We start from the raw sequence: 25,551 nt of genomic DNA, 5'->3' as shown, positions 1-25,551 counted from the left end.
GGCCACTCCCCTGGGACAGCACCAAATATATTTAAGTTAAAAGCCTACCTATACTTGTTGAAACATATAAGACCATATTAGGGAGTTTGGAAAAATTCCAATAAAAAAGGGGGTTATATTAATTAGATTAGGTTGATATATAAAAAAGTATTGCAATGTCAAATGTGCCATCGACGAAAACCTAATAACTAGAAGGGAGGGAGGTGTCATTACATTTCTTTCATTAGGTGAGGCTGGCTAAGAACAAAAGATACATCATGTTCTTAAAGTATGGGCTGATGTATAACCATATGCTTCTTTACATGCAAAGGAGGAAAAAGGAGGGATGCCATCGGCAAAAACCTAATAACTAGAAGGAAGGGAGGTGTCATTACATTGCTTTCATTAGGCGAGGCTGGATAAGGACAAAAGATACATCATGTTCTGAAAGTATTGGTGGTTGGCTGATATATAACCATATGCTTCTTTGCATGCAAACCTAGCACATTGATATATATGCAGTACAAGTGTTTACATGCAAGGAATACCTTTTTCTTTTCCTCTCTATTCTAAAAATCTGGGCATGTGCACAGAGGTTCTGCCTTGATGTGCACATCATAAGAGTTTGCAGTATGCACCTGAAAAATCACATGAGAATTAGGTTTGATAGTACACTCATAAAGTACAATAGCATTCATTTTAACAGCTTTTTTGATTGTTTTTTCTGCCTCCTTTGAGATGCCATGTCTCCATTTCTTCCTCCTCTCATGAGATGAAACTACTGGTATATAGAGTGTAGTTTGAAATTTGCTTCAAGAATATGTGCTGATTCAGATCTGCTGACATTTGTGCCTCTTTGAAATGGCCAATAGGCTGGGAGATCTCAAACAAGCTTTACACACGGATCTACATGCAAAGTGTGACTAACATTAGGACAGAGCCACATCCATTGAGCTTTAGGTATTGTTGAGCCTGGATATTCTCTTGCAAACTAAAAACTAAGGGCAACTAGTTTTTAGTCTACAACTAGGGGCAACTAGTTTTGTCTGCACAACTAGGGGCAAATAGTCCAAGTGAAAGGCTTTATAAGATATTGTTGCACTTCTTACCTTTAATAACCCCAAAGCACTTCCTAGAACAATGTATAGGCATCCTTCGAAATTCCCAATTCATTTTGTCCACCTCATTATCCAACATCCCCTGTGGCTCAGAAAAGAGTTCTTCCAAGCTTCCTTTCTCTCCCAATCTTGAGCATTTTCCTTGTCCAATGGATCCAAGTCAATATGTAAATGTGTTATTTAAATTTGTATATATTTTTTTATGATGCCTATTTCTCATCATGAACACGTTAGGATTGATTGATGTGATGTCAATTAATTGTTACTACTGACGTGGTTTATGTTTATGAGTTTAGGTGATGAGGTGTGCAAGGGTACCGATTTAGGTGTTGCACAGTGCGAGGGTACCGATTTAGGTGTCGCACGGATGGTGGATTGAGTCATGGCGTGTGGACCGATCTCACAATATTTTGTGGCTATATTATGGCATTTGATATTATTTTGACATCAGTGTAATGTGTGTGTGCATGCGTTAATTTATTGTACAGTGTGCGTACGAGCATTAGTTGATTTATTTTGTAATGTGCATATGTGCACAAGTTAGATTATTGAATTAGAAAAATAGTGCAAACCTTAGAAGGTTTGAGGACAAAGGTTAATTGAGGACAAAGGCTAATTAAATGGCAAAGTCCAAATATGGATGTATACTTTATTTTTGGCTTAAAGCCTTCTTTTTGGAATATATAAAAATACCCACGCGAGAAGAAGCCACTCATGTTGGGGGGGGAAGATTGCACCCAGTCTTGTGTTGCCTTGTGTTGATGGTGATGTATTTCTTTCTCTTGCTCTATGTTTTGATATGTGCTTTAATTTTCAATTCAATTCAAGTAGTTGTTTTGATATTTGATATAATTTTTATGAGTCTTTTGATTATTCTCTTCAAGAAAATTAAAGGTCCGGTTGCAGTGGTATCAGAGCTTTGGTGTAATTTAATTTTCTTGAAGGCGTTCAAAAGAGGTGAAAGAGACAAAAACAGAGGATTCACATCTAGCTCGACATTCCATATGAGTATTCAGGAACAACTTGACACCGAAGAGGTTAACGCACTCGACACATTAACCAAAGGTGGAGGTATGTGTAAAAAAAATTATTTATTGTATACAATTTCTTGTTTGCTTTTGAATCTTTTTTTTTAATATTCTTTTCTTCTAGACCTAGTTAGAAAATTTTAGCTCCTAAAAAAAGAATTTTAGATACAGTGACCTAAATAGAAAGATCGAGACAAGATTAGTAAAAGTTATCTTCAAGATCTAGTTGCCTAAATTCAAGTAAAAGTGATTGCTAGACATTTCATAGAAGATTAAGACCAATTTGAAGATTCAAGAACCAACCAAGTTTCTCCAAGTCTTTGATTCAAGTTATCAATTGCTTTACCATCGAGAATTTAGTGATGATGAGAAAAGTAAAGAAAAAAAAAAGCTCTCAAGTGACTAGAAACCAAGCTTAAGTTGTATACCAATCACAATTACGAAGTTTATAACAATTCAAGTAAAGTTTTATCTAAATTTTCAAGTATTCTAGTTTAAGATTTATCTGAGTACAAGATTCTTTCTAGACCAAGAATTGCTCTAAGTCAAAGATATATTCAATCACAAGATTTAAACCCCTTAAGAAACAAGATTTATTCAAGAATTACAATTATGATTAATTAAAGAGTGATCTCTCAATTTTCGACCATTCAAGTATTTTTAATCTAAGCCAAGATTCATTACTAGTATAGCAAGTTCTTGCTATCAACTAGGGTGGAAGATGTCTATCTTTATTTAAGTTCTGATTTCAAGTTTAAGATTAAGCTTAAGATCAAGATCTCCTTTAGATTTCATAAGATTCACAAATTCAAGAATTGTAGTCCTATTCAAAGATTATAATTTTTAAAATTTAGTTAGACAAGTACAAGATTAAGATCAAAGACAAATCTCAAGAATTTATCAAGATTAAAATAAAATAAAAAATCTCAAGAATTCATCAAGATGAAGATCAAGAACAAATCCCCAGAATTCATCAAGTTATTAACAGTAATGTAAGAGATTATTTTTTTCAATTCTAAGTTAATAAGAATTTCCATTTCAACCTAATTCATTTTTGGAATAAGACTTGTAGTTAATTTTGAGGATAGAGAAAAGTTATGTCGGAATGAAAGTTTCAGAGGGAATTAGCTACTCCGTCTCAAACGTCTATTCTTAAGGTAGTGTCGTGTGAAATTAATCTATGGTATGGGACATTAGATTGGTTTTACATACCTACCCCAGACGTATCGATGTCTTCTATCTTTTACCAACAAGTGTTTGTATGTGGAAGGTACCTATGTGGTATGGGACACTTAGATCTTTTTCACATGCGTTCATTTGTTTGGTTTTATTTTCAGAAACTGTTTGATGTGATGATCTTGTCCTCCACTTGTACCATGAAGCCATCCACTCATTGATTGCACAACTGAGGACAGTTGATTCCCAAACGGGAGGACTGTTATGACCCATGTTATTTGAACAATAATCATGGTCATTTAAATTTGTATATATTTTTTTATGATGCCTATTTCTCATCATGAACACGTTAGGATTGATTGATGTGATGTCAATTAATTGTTACTACTGACGTGGTTTATGTTTATGAGTTTAGGTGATGAGGTGTGCAAGGGTACCGATTTAGGTGTTGCACAGTGCGAGGGTACCGATTTAGGTGTCGCACGGATGGTGGATTGAGTCATGGCGTGTGGACCGATCTCACAATATTTTGTGGCTATATTATGGCATTTGATATTATTTTGACATCAGTGTAATGTGTGTGTGCATGCGTTAATTTATTGTACAGTGTGCGTACGAGCATTAGTTGATTTATTTTGTAATGTGCATATGTGCACAAGTTAGATTATTGAATTAGAAAAATAGTGCAAACCTTAGAAGGTTTGAGGACAAAGGTTAATTGAGGACAAAGGCTAATTAAATGGCAAAGTCCAAATATGGATGTATACTTTATTTTTAGCTTAAAGCTTGCTTTTTGGAATATATAAAAATACCCACGCGAGAAGAAGCCACTCACGTTGGTGGGGGGGGGGGAAGATTGTACCCAGTCTTGTGTTGCCTTGTGTTGATGGTGATGTATTTCTTTCTCTTGCTCTATGTTTTGATATGTGCTTTAATTTTCAATTCAATTCAAGTAGTTGTTTTGATATTTGATATAATTTTTATGAGTCTTTTGATTATTCTCTTCAAGAAAATTAAAGGTCCGGTTGCAGAAATGACCCCCCATATCAAAGTCAGATACTTCATTCTCAAATCTAATTTTACGTGGGTGACCTCATTCCGTGCGCTGCCTTAACTCCATAACATATCTTGGCCTGTGTGAAGAGTTTGCAATGTTTTATTTCCTCTTTCTTTGCACTGTCTCTTTATCACCCATGAAAAATAGGTTCCTCAAACATTGGAGTGCCTGCAACATCCCCATGCATAGCACGGGCAACTACAGTAGGTGATGTAGTCTTTCCAGCTGAAACCCTATTTGAAAAGGACTCCATGTCAGGCCTGACCCTTTCTTTGTACCGTCCTATCAAGCACCCAAGTTGTTTGGTGCATTGCATGTATGAATTTACACTGTGTGTCACATAAGCATCATAGAGGGATATCTTTCTTTCGTACCCGTCACCAGCTAGCCAACTTGCATGCACACTCTCAGAATAATTTGTGTTTGATACATGTGCTTGTTCTCAAGGACTACCATTTTCCTATAACACAAATGTCAACCCCGTGTTATGGCGATATCACAATAACTTTTCTCAATCACATAATTTTTTAAAGAGATCAAGAGATACTCACATCATTGTGTAGACTTCCCCAATGACCAATTATGTTTTCCCACCATCTAAAAACCATTTATTAAGTGCACGAATGTTTTCTTCTGGAACGTTTCCAGTGCACCACCATCCTCTTATATCTAAAGCTTGCTTCACTGCTTCCATCTTAGAGCAACACAACCTCCACTACTCACACATGTCTATAAATGTTCTTCTACACTCCAAAGGAACTAGCTTCTTTGCATGTTTTTGCAAGCGCTGCTCCCAATGGAAGAGACATTAATGCTATCTACCCTCCATCATATTATTTGGGCCCCCATTAAAAACTGTCCTTACAACAACAATCCAATTTGCACCTACTTCATCTGCCACCATAAACCCCGCAAAATCATCTTGTTCATATTATTTGGGCCCCCATTAAAAACTGTCCTTACAACAATCCAATTTGCACCTGCTTCGTTTGCCATAAACCCCGTATAATCATCTTGTTCATGAGCACACTGTCTCATCATCACAGTATTGAGATTTTCCCAAAAAAGGACTTGAGTGTCCGTATCTTCCTCTTTTGTGTCACATATAGCAATCACAATCAATTGCAAACTACATATCCACAACAAGTATGGGTCATCAAAGCAATTTAAGGTAAAAATATCAAATATATTTAAGTAAAAGAGGATAAACGTGTGATGATCATAGACACTGCATGACATTGTTGCCCATCCATCTATACGATGGATAAAGTCAAAGTGCAACCAAGCCTTACACAAGTCACCTTGACTTGTTCGACGCATTCGATTCACGAGGTCGACACCAAATCTAGGTCCTTGTGTTGCCATTTTGAATTGTTGTTATCTTGCTTAAATTAAAGTACAGCTACATCTTCTCCCCGCCTTGATGTTGACCCTATCTTTGTGCTTATGTAGCCGAGTGGCGATGTTAGGGAGGCCCAGACTCGGCCCAAGGTATCCCTCATACCATAATTTGGGAAGTTGGAGCTCGCCGGTTCGACGAGAGTTATGGGCTGCTGCCTAGTTCTGCCGACCCAGGCTAGTGTGGTGCATAAACCCATCCTAGCGTGTAGACATCCCTTCAAGGCCGGAGTAAGAGTATCAAGCGATGAAGCATGAGAGGGCAACATGACATCTTGAGTCCTCGTGGCTACCAACGACGAGGTGTATGGTCTCGTAGTAGGGATTGCCTAGTCTATGGAGACTAGAAGGCCAAATTCTAGATTATCGATGGAATAAAAGATCCTGGATCTGGCTATAGTTGGATTTGAACCTTTGTAATTATTTTTAATTAAGTCCCTTGTTTTCTAGTATTATTGTATCATTGTTTTAAGTTAAGTGGCTATTTTAATGAACACCGTGTAAGATTCCTAATTAATGAACTTTTTTATATATTTCACATAGTGTGGTAGGATTAATTAGAAAACAAAAATGACAGGTGAGTTGGGTGGAAAGTGGGAGGGTGGATTGCCCTGAGGCACCATCCTATAGATGGGTGGACCTGATTAGTCAGGTAGCTTTCCAACAAAACTAATTAATCGCACTACGCTAGGTAAGTAAGTCCTTGGTAAATTCTACTCTAGAGGACCAGGTCAGCAGACGCGCCTCACATAGATGGGAAAAAAGGTGTTCTTCCTAAGAATCAAGGATAGAGGTTACCCAAGATAGGTCGATCACTCTATGCGTGATTCGATTTTAAGAACTATTTAGGAGACCACGCTCCCCTTGCGAGATAGAGCTAAGTCTTACCTAGTAATCGTATCACTCTATGGGTCGTATCCTCATATCTCTACACGGTCGAGGTGTCAATGACTAGGAAATTCTTTCGAAGACTTAGTAGACTATCTTAAGTATGCCCCTTTTCAGGTTGGGGACCTTACAAAGTCATCCATGGTAAGACCCATCACATGGATCCGTTCAAATGGTCCTTCTATGGGAACCTCATGATCTTCAATATATACCTCCTTGCCTTCTTCTTTGACTATACCAACCATTGTTTCTCAAAGCCTTTACTTATTCGCCAAACCACTCAGTCAAAGAGAGATCACCCTCATGTTTCTTTCTTGAGCTTCCCCTCTTCTTTCACCTCTTATGAGATAGATCCATAGTATTGTAGGAACCTTCTTCTCACCTCCATCAAAGTTATTCAAGCTCTTCCTCCACACCCATGGAGCTCTTCGGAGTAGAAACTATAGTACTAGGATCTAGTATGATGGGCTATGGGTTGAAGTTCACATGTATAAATATAGGTCGAAACTCACTAATAACTGATTATCTTTTAAAAAATTAGGAGAGAATAGTTAGAAAGCTTTGAGCATCTTCGTGTTAATATGGGGATACTTTCCAAGATTCTCCCCTCTTTGGTAGGAAAGACAGGGGATCAGGCACAAGCCTATTAGAGAGCTCTGATATATATATGTGTGTGTGTGTGTGTGTGTGTGTGTGTGTGTGTGTGTGTGTGTGAGAGAGAGAGAGAGAGAGAGAGAGAGAGAGAGAGAAGAGAAGAGAAGGGAAAGAAGAAGGTGCCAAGCGCATGAGGTACAACAGAGAAACAAGAAGAGCAAGGCCACAGGAGAGAAGCAAAAGCCAATAAAGAGGAGCTGCACAAAGAGAAGGGAAAGAAGAAGGTGCCAAGCACCTGAAGTAGAACAAAAGCAAGAAGAGAAAGGCCAAAGGGGGCAAACAAAAGCCAAAAAAGAGGAGCCCCGTTAGAACAAGAGAGTCACAGAAAAGAAGAAGAAGCAGAAATTACAGAAGGAGTGACATAGGATCAAGCAAACAGTGCACACTGAAGCAAGGTGAAAGAGCAGACGGGAAGTAAGGCAAGGAATCGGCCACAGGACTCAAGCAACCTGATCCTCCTCATAGTGCTCAGCACTGGATTCCCAACAGATGCACACAGACACAACATCTTTGCAAGTTCAAATGCTTCAGTGTGTGTGAAGGAGCAATAAGCAGTGATTTCACATCTTTTCAAGGCGCAGCAGAGGAGGAGAGCTGCTCTTCTTATATTTTAACATGTGTTTTTATCAACCAATGGCATCTCAACACTTGGTTCTCCATGCAAACAATGGACCCAGGAAAGGTTTATAAATCAAGGCATATCAAGGCACCAAGCATTGCAATTTGCCAGAAGGGATTTGCTCCTTGTCTTATGATCAAGCTACAAAGTGTCACTTGACATCAACTCACTTCATTCCAATCACAACTCACACATTCAAGGGACTCAATGCCAACTAGGAAAGGGGTGATGCCAACCCTATCCATGCTTTGACCAAGTCAAAGAGAGTCAACCCTATCCATGCTTTGACCAAGGAGAGTTAATTTTATGGATGGTGAACAAGTGTAGACGCCAATAAAATTAAGTTGTATATTACCCCCCCCCCCCCCCCCCCCAAAAAAAAAAAAAAAAAAACTTTTTTTTCTTTTCCTTAGCTTCAGTTTGGAATATCTCTAAGACCTTGCTTTGCCAAAAAAGGACTCCACAAAAAAGCCTCAAGGGAGGTCAAAAATGCCATTGACTAGCCAGAATTAGGCAAGTTGATCATACCTCATTTCACCACAAAATTCCCAAATTTCACCACAAAATCCCCAAATTTCACAACTATATCCCAAAATTCTCGAGGGAGATTTTCCCCAAGCTCGTTTCACATGGAGTCCCACGTCATCTTCCTGCCAACCAACATTTCCAGAAATTATCTACATTCATGAGTGTCCTTGTGTGAAAACTCTTTTAAGGCCAAATGGGAAGTTAAGTTAATATGGGTAAATGCATATATTGCATCCTTAGTACCATTGGAAGCTCTCTTTCTCACGGATGCCACTTTTGGCCGAGTTGCATCAAATGGCCAGGCATGGTTTGAAAGCTCATGGACAATTGGGCAACTTGCCTTAGTGGGGAAAGCCTAGCGCTCCAAAGTTAACAAACATGGAGGGCTACCATATCTCCAAAGTTAACAAACAAGCCCACAGGGCCAGAGCCACACGACTCTGAATTCAAGGAGGACATGTGAATTGATGTAAAACAAAACTCGCCAACAGTATACACATGGTGCAATTTAAAAACTAACCAGTTCAATTACAGCATGTACATAAAGCAAGTAGGCTAAAACCAACCTAGTCCACCAGGACCATGGTCCTTTATTAGCAGCATGGCCATCAGTAGTGAATCTCCCATGAGTTGATGCTGCTGCAGTAGAGCTTAGAACTTCTGAACTTCTTTTGCTGCTTCTTGTTGTCTGTGCCAGCCATAGAGAGAATTGCACTTGACTAGAGAGTGCTTCCAACAAAAGCCCAATCACACATGTTTTAGTATTCATTTTCTTGGCATTGCTACTGTTGATTCTCTGAGACAATGAGCTCCAGGTCATGCTGCATGTTATGGTGGCGGTGGTGGTGTTGGTGGTGGTGGTGGTGGTGGTGACGGTGATAGTGATAGTGATAGTGATAGTGATAGTGATAGTGATGGTGATGGTGTTGGTGTTGGTGTGATGTTGTGATGCTGAAGACAATCATAATGATGGATTCTAGATGATGATGATGATGATAATGATGATGGTGGTGGTGATGGTGATATTGATAGTGATAGTGATAGTGATAATGATGGTGTTGGTGTGGTGTTGTGATGCTGAAGACAATCATAATGATGCATTCTAGATGATGATGATGATAATGATGACGATGACAATGACACGATGATGCAGATAACGAGGAGGACGAGAATGTTATTGATGATGGCATATCAGTACTGATGCAGTACTAAAGATATTGGCAACATTAGGTGAATCAAGAAGCTATAAGGGGTATCATCTTTTTCTTCTACTGATGGAAAATCACAGTGATAGTGATGATGATAATGATGGCAATGGTGTGGTGGTGATGATCAAGACAATGATGATGATGGAGATGATGATGATGACAACAATGATGATGGTGATGATGATGGCCATGATGAGGATGAGGATAGCGATAATGAAGATGAGGCTGATGATGATGGTATCAGTAATGATGTAGTACTCCTGATGTGAGCAACATCAGGTGAATCAAGAAGCTGTTAGGTACCCTCCAGAAATCACAGTGATAGTGCTGGTAATAATGTGCTGATGTTGGTAACTTAGGCCAAATCAGAAAAGTTTAATAGTAGTCCAATTGTTGTCTTTCTTTTGAATGACAATGGAGATAATGTGAGCAACAATGGGTGTGGAAAGGAGGTTGGGTTTCTTCTTACTTTCCTATCACAACTGATACTGCTTCTGTGCATTTTTAACCTTCTTTGTCTTACAACTGATGATGCAAGTCGGTGTACAATCGCTGCAAAGGTGGTGCTTGCTAGCTGCTGCGACAAATCGGGCACATAATTAGGCCATTCTCGTTACACTCAGAGCACCTCACCACATGATCCAGCTCATCCAAGAGCTTGCAACTGCCACTGCAAGTGAGGCAAGGGATGAACCTCACATCTGCACATCCGTCACAGACCTTCCTAAACATGCCAAAGGTGGGAAAATCCTCAATTAACCGAACAAGGATGCCATCTTCATGCAGTTGCTTCACTTCTTCCGCTCCACCGATGTACCGCCCTTTGATAAACAGCCTAGGAACTGGCAATCTCCTGTGATTCAACAACTCTGTGAGCTCCTCTCTGAACTTCAAATGCATCCACACATCCCTTTCATCCACATCAACACCCAAACCTTGCAGAATAAGCCTCAATGCACAGCAATCCTGGTAGGTGTTCCTGACCCCTCTTAAGCTAGTGAAATACAGCACTACTTTGTCCTCACCCCTTGGTGGACACCTCAGCTCAAATCTTTCCAAGTCTGACAAACTGCCCTGCTTGCATATCCCCTCCTCCTCGTCATCATCTTGTGGCAAGACCTTTGAGGACACGTCAACATGGGCCATGCCTTCTGCATCTGAGCTTGCCTCAGATGAAATCCAGGTGAATGACGACAAAGAGCTTGCCTCAGATGAAATCCAAGTGAATTTATCTGATGACGACAAAGAGCTTGATTCATTACTGGTATCATTTAACAGCATCCAACCGTCGTCGGGTCCTGTTATGCTCTCTAAGGCCTGCTCAAATGCTGCTAACAGAGATGGGTCAAAGAGGGGACTTCCAGAACCCTTCAAAGGGCTCAATATAGGGCTCTTAAGGGGGCTTTTTAGAGGGCTATTAAGCCCAGAACCTCCTGGGAAAACCACATTGAAGGCTAAGCTTGGTCCATGATTAGATACATTACTGTTTGAAGGGCTTTTGACTTCTGAAAGCCCCTTGTATGTATGATGTCTGTCTCCTTCACATAGCGGATTCAGTTCACAATCCGAAACTTGGCTCTTTGATGGGCTTTTCAGCCCAGTAGAACCTGTGTAGAGATGGTCTTTAACCCCATCAAATCTTGGGCTTGCACCGGAATCCAAAACATCACTTGACCCTTCCATTTTCTTCACATGCTCTGGCAGCAAGCGTCTCGGCCATAAGGGAGAACCCATTTCAGTGAAACAGTTGTCGAGTGCATGCACAGTGTTGAAAGACAATGATTTCTCTGCATCCTTGCCCCTCAAATGACCTCCACTGGGTCTCAAAGGAAAGTGGGTTCTACTATCATCTTCATGGCCATCCATGATGTCCCAGGTGTCGATGATATCCATGCCCTCATCATCACCATCATCACCACTTTCATCATGTTCTGGCTTATCAATCACAGCATTTAGCCTCTTAATTGAAAGCCTATGTTCCAAATCTGGCATAGATAGTGCATCATTTGCCTCTACTTGATCCTTGAAAGCTTGCTTGGTCTTGTGTAAGCTGATCTTGAGCTTCATATTTGCAAAGGTTGGATGCTGCAATGTTGGTTCAGGGGGACCATAATCTTCTCCTTGTAGGTGATCTCTTAGAGTTTGATGGTGGCCAATTAATCCGGGTTTAAGCTTCTTGGTTGAGACTGAGGGGGCATAATACTCTTCTGCTGCCTGATGATCTGCTGGTATCTTGTTGATTAAGGCATGATCTGCTGCTGTGATTAGGGCTTTGTTTTTGCTAAGCAAACGGACAAAGCTGCCTGTGAGGGCAGGGTTATCCATCATGCCATTATCATCATAATGGCAGGTTTCTGGGGGCGTCTCAGAAGGCTGGGTGTGAATGGGAGCCGAAACGCTGCGAGGCAGAGGGGCATACCAGCTTGTCCTCTCCTTGTGCCCAACTTCTTTTGAAGGTGTGCAGCCCATCTTGTATCCCTTGTCCTTCTAATTACCACCTGTGATTAGTAACCCCTAACTCAGATTAGCAGCTACCTTACCACGCTTTCACAGCTTAAACCCAATACCCCTTGCGCTTGATTTTGTGCAGAACTGGGCCAAAACATAGCAAATAGCTGTTTTGACGCAGATTTGCGACAAGCGCTCTCCACATCGGACCTCGACACCGCTAAATGCTGCCCTAAACCCACTATCTTAAGCAGCATTGCAGTTGATTAAGCAGACAAAGCCAGAAGCGATAATTTTGGGCTGAATTAAGCAGTACTTGCCGGCAATTCGAGGGAGATCTTGTGAAAATTAAGCAGAAATGGCCGGCAATTCGAGGGAGAGCTTGTGAAAATTAAGCAGAAATTTGGGTCCCAAATCTTCGGATAATGTGTGCAGAACTGAGTCAGAGAATGATGCAAAGATAAAGCACTAATTGTTGTGAGAACAATACCACCTAATATGTCGATGCTGAGGGAAATTTGGGCAGAATTCTTCAAAAGAATATAAGCAGTAGCTTCTGATGGGATTGAAGAGGGTAAATTTTCTGGATTAAGGGGGTCAATTTTGGATTAAGGGTCACTCTAAGAGCAATCAGAACTAATTAAGTGAAAACTAACGAGTACTTTGTCCCTTTCGAGAAGAATTTGGATTGAATTGAAAAGAATTATGCCACGCAAATCCTTTGCAGACAAAATCAAGAACAAAAATGCCACCCAAAACCCCTGTCTGACCAAAATTATGACAAATCAAGGGCCTCAAAACCTTTCTGTGGACAAAAAATAACAGAAATTACCCCTTTCGGAATTTAAAATAGAGGCAGATATTGAAAGAAATGATGAACAATCAAGGCCTTGAAACGACCCCCAAAAGTTAAGCTACTCAAATCTCCCCGTCTGTAATGATGAAATCGGAGATTATGTGTTTGGGAGCTGCAGGAGGAGAAGAGATGGAATCCCAGCTACGGCGGCATTGCAGGAGGGAAATACTTTGTTAAAGGCCAACACGTGGGATGGATATTAGCTGGAACTTGGGCCCCTTTCTGAATGTTTGTCATTGACTTCTATCTTGTGCAGTTTGCAGGCCCGCGTCCCATTCATGCTAGGCATTTCATGGTTTCCATATCGTTGTATCCCATGTTGGCAGAAAATCTTTTTTTTTTTTTGGAGAAAAATTAGATGATGATGTAAGCCTTTGATGATGTGCTAACTCAAGTCGGGCGCATTTTGTTAGGGCTGTATATAATGTCAATGGTCATTATCAAAAATACGATTGGTAGCTTCGTTATGATTAAGTAATGTTGATGGTTTTTTTATAAAATGTGATTGGTAGCCTGGTTAGGATTTTGGTAGGGCGATTGGTAGCCTGGTTACGATTAAGTAATGATGATGGTTGTTTTGCATTTTCCAAGGCAATTGTGAAATCGGGTCTCCGGAATATGTACATAAGATGGCCTTCAAGATCTCGGCTAGCAACTTTAGCACGAGAGTTTGAGGCACTTAGGGGAATTCCCTACGTCGTTGGTGCGATAGATGGTTCTCACATCCCCATCATTGCACCCCGTGACAACCATGTTGACTACTTCAATCGGAAAGGGTTCCACTCTATTTTGCTACAACTAACAGTAGCCGCCAATTGCTAAGTATGGAATTATGATGTCGGTTGGGCCGGATCAGCGCATGACTCCTTGAACTTCTCCAGAAGTGATATAGGGCGTGCAAGGGGCGAGCTGGGTAACTATTGTTTGGTCGGCGACTGTGCTTACCCCGCACGGCCATACATGTTAGTGCCTTTCAAAGGATGCAAGGAAGGGTTGACACGTCTAAAGTACCATTGGAATTTCATTCAATCGAGCACAAGGATGCCAGTTGAGAGAGCGTTTGGTATGCTCAAGGCAAGGTTTCGCATCTTGCTAAAAAGATGTGACATGAATCTACGTCATGTCCCAGATCTTGTTGCGGCTTGTCTTGTGCTACACAACATTTGTATCCAACATGGAGAGTCTTTTGATATGGAGTGGGTACGTGAGGTGGAAGCAGAATTGGCAGCATGCTCTGGACGTGTAGAAGAGGATCGAAGAGCAATAGCTACCTCCATGAGGGAGCTTCAAGCAATACGTGAAGTTGACATAGAGGATGCAATGGAGCGCGCTCAAGGAGGCAATGAAGGGGGTGCGAGTGACCTTGGAGTTGGCTCGGAGCGGCGAGATAGTCTTGCCCGAACAATGTATAGAGAGCAAGCAAGGATGAATGTCCTACAAGTTTTTGGAAGGGCGGCTTTAGAGGAGCTGGAGTCACCTACCAACTCCGATTAAGCCTTTGTAATACATGTCTTTTGTCTGGCTTATTGTTGTTTGTAGCGTGGCTTCTTTATTTTTGTATTTACACTATGCTTTGTGGACATAATATAGCTTTGTTCTATGGTTTTTGGTATGGTGTTTACTCTTTCTTCCGCCGCCCCCCAGTGTTCACAGTGGGCGGCGGAAGAAGTCAGGCTCCCTTTTACTTCCCCCTCCCTATGTGAACACTTGGACGGCGGAAGTGTGCATTTTGTAAGAGTACCACCTGGAAAAGTGTGTTTGAGAGTATGTTTTCCGCCGCTCCAATGTGAACCCGCCCTAAATTACAAAACCTTTCTTGTATAAGATAACACACCACGTGTTCTTCAGTCTTTCTTTCTTAAGAGCAAAGAAAATTTGAAGGTTAAGCTTTGGTTTCACATGTCAAAACATGTGATTCCCCCCCCCCCCCCCCCAAAAAAAAACACACCACCCCCACTCTCTCTCTCTCTCACACACACACACATGATGATCTTGGGAGTTGGGAGTAAATGCCATGGAACTGATTGAACTCCCGAGTCCCTAGAAAAAAAGCTTTTTTAAAACCTATATGAGAGATCGGGAGAGTGATACACAATTGACTTGTTCAAAAGCTCTTTCCTCTTGTTATCTTGTTGCCTTTTTAATTGAATATGGAAATGTATGTGCCCCTTACACATGTACATGATATCAAAATGAAATGTATGTGTGCACGTGTATATGTGTGTGAAGAGATGCATATATAAGAAAACATGTCTAAATGAGAGAGAGAGAGAGAGAGAGAGAGAGAGAGAGAGAGAGAGTTAGAGTGTACGTGTCTTTTGTATGTATGAATGTTTAACATGTAAGTGGTATGCACAAAAACCACCTCTAATATGTGTGTATGTCTCTTCCATGTAGTTGGAGCTTTCCAAAAAGTATCTTCGTCAACCAAGACTACTCTTGTGACACTATGCAAACACATGTCAGTATCATTTGTGTAATTTGTAAGAGATTTCTAAAATTGTGAAAAGAAAGTGGAAACTAATTTTCATACTAGGCGATTGAGAATATGCCTTTATGTTGCTTTTAAAATAGTAGAATAAAGTGTGAGTCATTTGGTAACTATGCATGTGGCTTTCCTTTTAGGAATCTCCCTATTATGTTGAGATCGAGAGAGATAATGGGCATGTTATTCGCCAGTGTCGTGCCTCTCAGAGGATTGTCCAAAAAGACATATCATTTATAGTAAAAGTGTGGATATGATGCATCACCTAAAAAGGGATAATATGCTTGATGTTGAGATTCCAAAGCGTCCCATGGAAAGACCAAGACAACAAAAGAGACCCCCTAAGATTCTACCCACACGATCCACCCGTGCCCGATTTACAAACATTGATCTAAAGATTAAAAAATGCCGAGAAAAAGTTCCACGAAGAGGTAATAAAAAAAGCACACTCTCTTTGGGAGTCAAAGGGTGACAAAGAAAAGAGTTCCTATGAGGAGTGGGAAGAAGCTTATGTAAAGAAAAGGATGGAGGAGTGGGAGAAGGGAATGCATGCTCGCATTGCCGGCATGCACAGAAGGATTGCACAAGGCTATAAGGTCTCGGTAAGTATATTTAGTCTTGATGAGCAATGGTAAATTATGCACAAAGCGTTTGTTTAGATACTAATATTCATAAGGTTTTATAGAGGATAAATAAGCCAAATCAAGAAGAGGCCAATGTCCATGAGATGAGGGTTGATGAGATGAGGTCGATATCCATGAGATGGGAGATGTCAATGTTCATAATGGCGATGAGGCTGATGTTCAAGACGATGATGAGACCGATTTGAACGAGGTGGGAGATGCCAATGTCCATGACATGAGAGATGATGTTGTCACTACCCCGGTAAGCCTTTGTTCAAGAAAAATAGTTGTATATTTTGTTTTTCAAAATTCATGATTGTTATTTCTTTTGGTTTAGGGTTTGAGTCCCTCTGAAAATGTGCATGTGTCTTTTGCTCCACAAAAGGGAGCGAGAACCAAAAAACCTGCACATTCAAAGTGTATACCATAGTAAGCAAAGTAGATTAGTAGGCATCTATTACTTCCAAACATACTGCATTTTATTTTTCATGTGCATTTTTAATTGATGCAACCTCGTGCGGTAAAACGTAGATAATATTTGACACCAAAAAAAACCATCTACGCCCATTATCATTGCGTCTCCTGAAGAGAGTAGCGAAGATAGAGACATGAATGTTGTTATTAGCAGTAGAAGATTTGATTGCCAAAGTCCAGCCCCGAACTCCATTATTAGCTTACATGGATAGGTAATTGTTATCATTGTATGCTTCTCACATTATCTTACTTGTATGATATCCGTTCTTTGGCTAAGTTAATTTATAAATTGTAATAGGCTGACATGGTATGATTTACCATTTGAGATCCTTGAGATCGAGACTACAAGTGGACTGTGACTTTAACCTTGGATGGAGGTGGTGTGGATGTGGAGGCTAGCACAAGCTCTTTGAATCTTTTTTCCTTGTAAGTTTCTTTTGCTACATCTCTTTTTCAGAAACATTTTTTGTGTGTCTTAATATTAAAAAAGTCTTATATAGGTGGATGGATTACACATTAACAAATAATGTAATAGATCATGTGTGGTTCGTGGACAGCTTATGGTTATCCTTTATGTCCCTTGAAGTTGATGATGTGTCACTTCAAAATTTCTTTGGGACACCAGATCTCGGGAGCTATATGTTCACCTTTTTTTCGATCCTAGGTAAGCCCACTTGCGAATTGTAAAACTAGAATGTTGCTAACTTCGTTTGTAGAGTGGAATCACTTGTGATAAGCATGATTATACAGGTCTCATTGGACCCTTGTGGCATAGCATTTTATTGTATATGTTGTGTAAAGAAGTAATTCCACGAGCTTGTTAAGATGGAGATTATGTTATTATTGCAGGGTGCTTGCATTTTTAGCATACCACAGTTCTCATCTTGTGATACAAAGTGAGCTTTTGGATCCGGATATGTTGTGTTAGGCCGCGACGATGGAGGTATGTTTACCATTAAACAATTAGCTATTATAGAAAACAAAACTACTTTTATACTTATGTGGTTTATATTTTCTGTACAAGATTCCTTAACAACCTAATGGGTATGATTGTGGGTTTTATGTTATAGCTAGCATGTGGTTTTTGATCAAGGACAGATTACAACATTCCAAGCCTAGAAATTGAATATAAGCTTGCATCTCTATGTTCTTTAGTTTAGTTTCATGATTAATTTATCTCTCTATGTTCTTTAGTTTCATGGTGGTTAATTTATCATTTCATTTATCTTGTTGAGCTTTCAAAAGCTTGGTTTTTACATGGAGATGTAGAGAGGTTGAAGGGTCCACCAGCAACGTTTTGGTGCAACAATGTGGACACCAAATTTGAGGCCTTCTCTCAAAACATACACGATGTCGACCACGCTGATGCTTCTTTTTAAGAATGCCAGTTTGATGTGTTGTCTTATTGGGTTTGCAAGTGGAACCTTGTGCACCCATCTCTATTGGGGTGATATGAGATCTCGTTGTGCTTCCCCATGCCCAAGTCGATTCTTGGTTACATTTACTTGGATTTTCCACACATTCCCTCGAGTTGGCATATTGATTTAGGTTGGAGATACCAATGATGCAAGAGTATCTTTAGACAGCTTCAATTGATGCAAGACAAATTCCATTTCTTTGGCACCTCTCTTAGGTATTTCTTGCTGGATTGATAACAAGTATATTGAATTTCTTATATACATTGAAATATGTCCTCTTCGGGACTCGTCTTATTGCACATGTCATTCATTGGAGGAGACACCATCTCATGTGCATTGTCTATTATTGGAAAAATAGCATGCAAATGAGAAAAATGTTGCGTAAGTATTAATCAGATGCCATAAAGGTGCTTGCATTCACTAATCCAATCTGGACAATCATAATAGTTACTTTGCATACTGACATGGTACCATTGACTTGGTATGGAACCACTTTGTACCTTAAATAATAATGCCATTTCATTCACAATCTGCAAAGAAGATGGGTCAACTTTATATCGGTGTAGAATCTTCTCTCCTTCTTCAAGCAATTTTAAAGTGTGCTTTTTATATGATCCTTTGATGCTAAACTGACCAAAGTTAGCTTATCACACAAGAATAAAAGAGCAAGATTAGAAATTTAAACAATTAGCAAGCTACACAAAAACAAGTCAAAAACATATACCTATTTCTTGCTTCTGCTTAAAGAAACCAAGTAAGGTTCCACCTATGTGTGACTGCCAGTCTTTGAATCGTCCACAAGTGCATGCATTAAATCCAAAATGGATCGATTTATACGAGCTTCCAAGAGCGTGTATTTGATATATTGCCATATCCGCTCTACCAAATTTGCTGTGTCAACATTTCCATAGTTGAGAAGGCCATTGTTTTCTCCACATACAATTTTGTCCACACCAACCGTTTGTAACATAACAGATGACATTGTTTTGGATTGAATACTTTTGTACTTCTGTAGAAGTAGTTGATACCTTCCCTCAAAATCATCCTCCATAACGGTATGCATAAGGTTTGGCATTGAAGTATATACATCATCTCTCATCTCCTTTGGAACCTGAATTTACAAACAATGTTTGCATATTTCACAAAGCTATAAATATAAAGGGCAATCTAGGTGGGTAATAAATAAGCTTGACTATAAAATGGATTAGTTCTACCTGTGGAAGAAGATTATCGACCCAAGCCTTCTTAGTATGGAACCAACATAGCAAGATGTGACATGCAATCTAAATCGAAGTTCCATTCTCTTAAAATTCCCAACAATATGGATCTTCATTCACCACCTTGAGTATAGCCTCTAATTCTTGTTTTGTGACTTGTCAATAACAAGTGTGGTAGAATAAACATGACCCATTCTAGAGAGAAAAACCCACAATGTCCACTCCAAGGCAATGACTTCATGGTGGGCTTCCATATCACATGTGCACAACATGAACCAAATTGGTATGGCAATACCAAGTTGATTTGGTAGCATTGCAACATATAAGGGTAACCCAAATACGTTTATCTTGAAAGTGCTATCTATGGCCCATGAGTTGTTTTTAGAAAAACGCAAAGCCATTTCTAACATCCAATCATCTTACAAAACCAAGATGAATGGCCTATCTTTGGCATCCTTGCACTTGGATTATAGGGTTGGCAATACAACACCTACATAACAACAATGTGTGATATACCCCAATGCAATACATATGGTAAAGATCTCCAAAGTACTATGAAGTTTATAATACACTACCTTTTGTTGTTTTAATGCTAAAGCCTCCATGTACATTGACTCCCAATCATCTTTAGAAACCTTACATGCATCATGTTGGTGCACTCAAATAATTATTCTTTATGATCTAACAATATCTACTCATAAACAAATGATCATTCTTAATTATCTAATCATACTTAGTCATGAACAAAGAGCAAGAAAGTACCTTTAGTGCGAATTCGATATGACAATGAAGAGACCTAGGATGAGATCAATCCATACAGCTACAGGATATGGTACATCATTACAAAACATGCTCACTATGGATGATAACAATCTTTCAGGATGATTAAAGACACATGAGTGGCATAACTTATGGCTCTTATCTTATTCTTGACATTTGTTATTGTTGGATGCTTAACCGAGGGAATTCAAGATATCATATAACATTTGGTTTTGCTTGCAAGGTATTGCTCCTTCAAAAATGTGTCTAGGATTCTTCTTTGCAATTGAAGTTAGTTATCGATTGGTGTTTTTATCATTTTCCAGGTGGATCACGTCAAAGGAAATAGACACTCAGGAGATTCCACAAAAAACGTTGGAGTGCATAGAGCTCCTATGATTAATGAAAAGAGTTTCCAACATCCTTTTTTGACATCCAAGTCTATGTGCTTGTCCACCTCGTTGAGGAGGTGGAACTTGCCAGAGTTGTAAGCACACAATGGAAGTTTTGGGTTAAAAGATTCATGGGAGTCTTGAAGGGTTTTGTGCATCAGAGGGCAATGAACAAAGGGAGCAAGGCCCGAAGGATCTATGGCAGAGGGATGGTTGCATCATGAGTGCATGTACTCTCTCTCTAAGTACTTGCAGCTTGTTGAGGAAGCTCCCCATGTTTGGATGGTAGAAGAATGAAGTAAATTATCAGAAGAGGTGTTATGTTGAAAGGGACCCCCAGCACGTCTTGATCGTGAGACGAACGAGAAAATTTAAGTATTTTCGTGCTCTACGATTAAGAATGTATGCAAAAATAGATTGAAGAGAACGAAAAAGAATGGCAAGAGAATATGCAATGAAAATCAAAGAGGCAATGGGTGACCCCCACCATGTCAATGGCATGGATACAAGAGAGAATACAAAAGGTGCAAGGAGAAGGTGTGCAAGTTACGCGTGAGTGAGGAGTTCAAGCTTAGTCTCGGGTGTGACAAGGAGGTAAGATATGGAATGGCCCACACTTCTAGTATTCTATGTGCGTGGTTTTGTGATGTTGATATTATCTATGCTTGTGATTTTAGGTTAGGGCATATAGCAGTATGTGCGCCTATAGACAACATCTTCGAGTCAAAAGGATTGATGATATGCATCTTATTCAAGACTTGTACATTGTTGCATCATTTAAAACAACAACAATCTCGTGCAAGTGTTCGTGACACAAACCTTGTCGATGATAAGCTAGGATACGTTGGAGATCTAGAGAGAATATATGAAGTTAATTATGGTTTTATGAAACAAGTATAGTCATTCTAGAAATTGATTCTTTCTCTCACATGCTGGTGTATTTGGTGCTAATGGGAGAACATGTTTATTATAGGTCATTTTGAAGGTTTACTTGTTCCGTACACAATATACAGAGGCAAAGATGCTACCGTGAAAGAGAGCTCATGGGTTTTTGGCCTATTGACTCCTCCAAGTTGCTATGAGGTAGTTACCTTCTTCCAATGCATTATGAACATTCTTTTACAAGAATCTAAATGCGCAATCCATGGTGGCAAATTATGCAAGTCAATCCTCGAGGTCAACGGATTTTTGATAGCACACTAGCCTCCTTGGCACAAGGATAGAAACCATATTGATATCTAGGAAGATACATCATTCGTCGAGGAGGAGTATACACATCCTGACCTCATTGTGTGATGGTGATTGCTCAAGAAGATAGACTAGGACCATCTAATGTGAATGAGGAATGAGAGGAGGAAGATGAGGAAGGATGAGTGGGATGAAGACCTACCTGAGTTTGGCATTGAGCACGTAATTGAGCTTGTAACGTCAACTTTCCCTATACCACCTGGTTTGGACATAACAGAAGAGGAACTACAAGAAGCTAGCAAGGACAACGATGAACCACTCTTTTACATTGACATTTTTATTGAGTCTAGTCCTTGAAACTCAGGTATGATCATACTTCCTACCCTACATTGAGATCAGAGAAAAATAACACATCATGAAATAGGTGAGTGAGTCTATATATAATGGTGAGTGAACATATGCCAACACATGCACCGAGAGCTGTGGGTGCATGCCGATAGCTTCCAATGCATGCCGATAACTATCGACATGCACTGGGAGCCACCGGCATGCGCACCCACAGCACCTGAGTACCAGGTGCTACACCTAAGTATGCTTGTAGCTACACCGACATGCACCGAGAGCTTCGGGTGCATGTCGGTAGCTTCCAATGCATGACGATAACTACTGACATGCACCAAAAGTTATCGGCATGCACCAGAAGCACCCAATGCATGTTAGGTGCTACCTAAGTATGTCGATAGCTACTGGCATGCACCCAGCCAATGCAGGTGCTACTACCTAAGTATGCGCCAGCAGTAGCTACTACCGACATGCATCGAGAGCACCAAATGAATGCCCGTAGCTTCGAGTGCATGCCGATAACTACCTACATGCACCGGGAGCTATCGGCATGCACTTGGAGCACCCATTGTGTGTGCCGGGTAGCTACCTAAGTATGCCGGTAGCTAACGGCATGCACCGAGAGCTCCAAGTGCATATGCTGATAGCTTCCAATGCATGCTGATAACTACCGACATACATCAAGAGCTACCGGCATGCACCACGAGTACCCGATGCATGCCAGGTAGCTTACCTAAGTATGTCGGTTGCTACCAGCATACACCGAGAGCTTCAGGTGCATGCCAATAGCTTCCAATGCATGCCAGTAACTACCGACATATGCACAGGAGGAGCTACCGGCATGCACTCGAAGCACCCAATGCACGGGTGCTTCCTAAGTATGCCGGTAGCTACTACCAACATGCACCGAGAGCTCCGGGTGCATGCCAGTAGCTTCCAATGCATGCCAACAACTAGCGACATGCACCGAGAGGCATGCACTAGAAGCACCGACGAATGCATGCTGGGTGCTACCTGAGTATGCCGGTAGATACCAACATGCACGGGAGCACCCGATGCAGTGCTACCTAAGTATGTCGGTAGCTACGGGAATGCATCCAGAGCACCGAATGCATGGCAGTATCTTGCAATGCATGCCGATAACTACTTACTAGCATAAGGAGCTACCAATATGCACCTGAAGCACTCAATGGTAGCTACCTAAGTATGCCAATAGCTACCAATATGCACTCAATGGTAGCTACCTAAGTATGCCAATAGCTACCAATATGCACCTGAAGCACTCAATGGTAGCTACCTAAGTATGCCAATAGCTATTGGCATCATGCACCAAGAGCTCCAGGTGCATGTCGGTAGTTTCCAATGCATGGTGATAACTACCAACATGCACCAGCTGCTTCTACCGGCATGCACTAAGAGCTGTGGGTGCATGTCGGTAGGTTCGAATGCATGCCGATAACTACCGACATGCATTGGTGGGAGCTACTGGCATGCACCAAAAGAACCCAATGCATGTCGAGTGCTACCTAAGTATGTCGGTAGCTACTGGCATGCACCTGGAGCACCCAATGCATGCCGGCCAATGCATGCCGGGTGCTACCTAAGTATGTAGGTAGCTATCGACATGCACCAAATAAATGCTGGTGGCTTCCAATGCGTGCTAATAACTACAAACATGCACTGCGAGCTATCGGCATGCACTCGAAGCACCCAATGCACACCAGGTAGCTAAATAAGTATGCCGGTAGCTACTAGCATGCACCAAGAGTGCCATGTGCATGCCGATAGCTTCCAATGCATGCTTATAACTGACATTCACCGAGAGCTATTGGCATACATCCGGAGCACCCAATGCGGGTAGCTACCTAAGTATGCCCACTAAGAGCTCCAGGTGCATCCGATAGCTTCCAGTGCATGCCAATAACTACCGGCATGCACCGGGAGTTGCCGGCATGGACTTGGAGAACCCAATGCTTGACGGTAGCTACCGGCATGCACCAAGAGCTCCGGGTGCATGCCGATAACTACCGACATGCAGTGGGAGCTATCGGCATGCACCAAAAGCACCCAATGTATGCCGAGTGCTACCTAAGTATGTCGGTAGCTATCGGCATACACTCGGAGTAGCCAATGCATGGCGGGTGCTATACCTAAGTATGCCAGTAGCTACCGGCCTGCACCGAGTGCACGAATGAATGTCAGTTGCTTCCAATGCTACTGACAAGCACCGGGAGGTACCGGCATGCACCAGAAGTGCCCAATACATTCTGGGTGCTACCTAAGTATGCCAGTAGCTACAGGCATGCATCGGGAGCACCCAATTGTTGAAATATGCAAGTGAATGGGTGTGTGCGAGAACAAGCCCTTAGCAAGAGACTGTAAAAGGGAGTCTGTAATTAAGTGGGTAGTAGTGAAAAGGTGAGAAGAATCTACTGATGGGGGTTTGGTGGTGCTGGTAAAGCTAGAGTTATGGGGCTGGTGGTGATGGTAAAACAAGAGTTCAGGATGGAGTAATTCTAACATGTTATCCTCAAATTTAATGCCAATTTGCAACACATGTGACTAGTCTTGTGATAAGAGCAAGTCACGTATTCTTGGGTCTTGTACTCAATTTCAAAAGTACGACAATAGTTGTTCATTGGTGAGCCTCTCCCAAATCTTCCACAGAGAGCTCAAAGTTTTAAGTTAAAAGACAGAATTTCTCACATTGACTTATGCCCTTGTTGCTTGATGTTGTAGAGTTGTGCTATTGGGCTCTACTTGTCACCGCTTCTTTATAAATCTCAAAGACATTCTTGAGTCAGAGCGGTTCTCTCTACCGTGCAATATAGTGCTCATAGAGTACTACTGATCAACAAATGTGTTAAGAAACACAATGTCAATCCGAGGACTCGACCCGATTAGTGCATGAAGGCTTATCCCTTGAGGGAGAGCTCACATAAACGAACCACCACTTGACGATTCAACCATTCAACACCTCAATCAATCTCTCAATCCCTTAAATCCACTACACTAATCAAGAGAACAAGCAATGCATGGCAAACTCTTAATTCCATTCAAACATTGATTAAATCTTAGCTTTCCCTAATGCCAGCAAACCCATAAGCATGCATCTACTAACCCACAAGCTTAAGCAAGCATAGAATGTAACATTCACAAACCCACAAGCTCATAGAGAGAGTCTATCCATGAATAACTCATTGCCAATAAAGTGGGCAAGAGCTTGCATCAATGGAGACTACACACACACACACTACAAGCATGCATACACAAGAGAAAGAAAGAAGCATTCAACTAATCATCGATTAATCTACTTCAATGATGTTAAAACAGATTAAGAGAAAGAAGTGGAGCTATACTCATTAGAGCTTGATGCTCATTAGAGTACAATAGAGAGAGAGTTAGAGAGTTGCCATAGCTTGAGAGCTTAAGAGCTTCACTCAATAGCTTATGAGAATGGCCAAAAAACGTCCCCTTTCTTTAGCTAACATCTCTTTTATAGAGATGTCACTAACCCTAACCCTAGGCCTCTTTCACACATGGGCGGACAACCCCATAAGTGAGCCTTGCTTAATACACTTAGAACTCTCATTTAGAACCCACATTGGCCTAAAACGATTTACATTGCACTTCGGCACAAAAATATGAAAAAATTATGTGCGTCTTTATGTTCCCATGGCTACAATCCCGCTCTCT

At 40.8% G+C, this 25,551-nt stretch overlaps 1 protein-coding gene across 1 annotated transcript; it reads right to left on the bottom strand.

Moving 5' to 3' along the window:
* Positions 1–8,949: 8,949 nt before the first annotated feature.
* Positions 8,950–12,501, bottom strand: LOC147621861 (uncharacterized). The gene has a single exon (XM_086822882.1). The coding sequence runs from the start codon at positions 12,120–12,122 to the stop codon at positions 10,224–10,226; it is 1,899 nt and encodes a 632-aa protein (XP_086679008.1). The 5' UTR covers positions 12,123–12,501; the 3' UTR covers positions 8,950–10,223.
* Between the last annotated feature and the right edge of the window lie 13,050 nt (positions 12,502–25,551).

Source organism: Cibotium barometz, chromosome 29 (genome assembly GCF_041138505.1).
Source record: "Cibotium barometz isolate CiBa-2024 chromosome 29, ASM4113850v1, whole genome shotgun sequence".
NCBI classification, from domain to species: Eukaryota; Viridiplantae; Streptophyta; class Polypodiopsida; order Cyatheales; family Cibotiaceae; genus Cibotium; species Cibotium barometz.
Note: the sequence above shows the minus strand (reverse complement) of the source record. Positions and strands in the feature narration are given on the sequence as shown.